Genomic DNA, 1,653 nt, shown 5'->3' with positions numbered 1-1,653 from the left:
AGTACGGAAAGTGAGTACTTTTGCCATCAAGGCAGGATGGTAATCTGGATGAACTGACTGCACAGACCATGTTTTCAGGAGGACTTTCTCACTTCAACATAGATTCTAACTACTTTCTACCCGCTGATCACAGCTAATATAGCAAAGCTGCTCTCTGGCATCGAACACAGGAGCAGCAGAAGCATCTGGAAGAACTTTACTGTCTGATCTTAATGTAGATCAAGATGAAGCAGAAGCTTCTCAGCTGCTGAAATCACCGTGTGAACGTAGCATCATGGTTTCTATCCCACATATATCATAAATATTCAACTGACCTTTTTTCTGTGGTCTGTTTTCAGTCGATCTCGAAGGTTCCTCAGAGTGTTCCTGAATCCCCTGGAGCGCGGCTCTTGGGGCCCGGCAGGGTTCTGGATGTTCTTCTGACTCGGTGTCGTCCTTTTCTGGCAGCAGAGAGAAAAACAAACAGAAGCTTTAAAGGGAAAGAGACCGGCGGTTCTATAGAACCGGATCAGGCTGCAGAACTGTTACCTCTGAGTTACCGCTCTTCTTGTTGCACGCTTCCTTTCCCCCTTCGGCCTCCTCCTCTTCCTCACTTTCACTGTCGTTGATGAAGCAGAGCTGGAGATTCATCTGCGTGTGCAGTCTAGAGCAGAAACAGGAACAGATCTATTAAAATAAACCTAGAAAAGATGGACTTTCACAAACAATTTAAGTATCTCTGGGCTTTTTTAATGAACGGGGGGAAAGATGCAGCTGAGGATCAACAGGCAGTTTTCTATTTAATGGTAGATCTACGTTCATAGCACTTTGGAAAGAACAAGATCCTAAAAAAAATGTATTTTCTCCATATGGAGTCGGGTCCTCAGGGATGAGAAGATCAGTCATTCAGAGGAGACTGAGAGCAGAACAGCTAGTTCTAAACATCAAGAGAAGGATGATGGATGGATGGATGGATGGATGGATGGATGATGGATGGATGATGGATGAGTGTGTGAGTACCGGGAGGTCAGAGCCAGAACGTGGCTGTTGCAGGCGTCGTTGCCGTCCTCCCAACCGTGGGCTGATGTCCCTCTGTCCTCCCTCCAGCCCAGAGCGCTGCTTCCTGGCTCCAGACACGCTGCAGCCTGAAAGGCAGACATGCTGCGCATTACAGGGGAGACATGATGAACACGTCTGTTCTCAGGGCTGAGAGATGAGGATCAGCGCTTAATGCTTCCTCATGGCCTGAAAGGAAGACAGCTGCTGTGAAATGTTTCATCTGGTTAGTGAAAGATCTACGTCCTTGATGGACTGAAGTTGTTTTTTCTTAGGAGTAACCAGAAGTTTCTATATATGCCGCCGGTAGAGCCTCACTGACAGTTCGTCTCTGCGTCGTCAGACGTAAAATAAAGCCGTGTTCTTCATCACGCATTGCCACTCAGTCTCTACTGCTTCACACAGTGGAATACATGTTAGACCACAGCAGCAACCAGATCTGCTTCATGTCAGGGACGAGACGCAACATGATTGGCTGAACGTTGCCACATGATGTAAACATTGCTGGTTGCCCTGATGTGACGATACTTTTCACATCAGGTCACTTTCCAGTTCAACCAGATCATCCAGTCAGATTGATTCAAAGTTTTCTATCTAAGGATAACCAGCTGATTGCAT

The 1,653-nt window shown here is 46.7% G+C and overlaps 1 protein-coding gene across 1 annotated transcript in view; it reads right to left on the bottom strand.

The window, feature by feature from the left end:
• The window catches only part of LOC107105216 (schwannomin-interacting protein 1-like), a 10,823-nt gene that overhangs the window by 2,803 nt on the left and 6,367 nt on the right, over positions 1-1,653 (bottom strand). Inside the window, exons 3-5 of the mRNA XM_015405340.1 lie at positions 1,000-1,124; positions 529-643; positions 315-440 (exon numbers count right to left, since the gene is read on the bottom strand). Of these exons, the coding sequence (XP_015260826.1) occupies positions 315-440; positions 529-643; positions 1,000-1,124 (366 nt within the window). The remainder of the gene's footprint in view (positions 1-314; positions 441-528; positions 644-999; positions 1,125-1,653) is intronic.

The sequence above is a fragment of the Cyprinodon variegatus genome, unplaced genomic scaffold (genome assembly GCF_000732505.1).
Source record: "Cyprinodon variegatus isolate N-32 unplaced genomic scaffold, C_variegatus-1.0 Scaffold2158, whole genome shotgun sequence".
NCBI classification, from domain to species: domain Eukaryota; kingdom Metazoa; phylum Chordata; class Actinopteri; order Cyprinodontiformes; family Cyprinodontidae; genus Cyprinodon; species Cyprinodon variegatus.
This window is presented reverse-complemented; position numbering and strand designations above follow the sequence as displayed.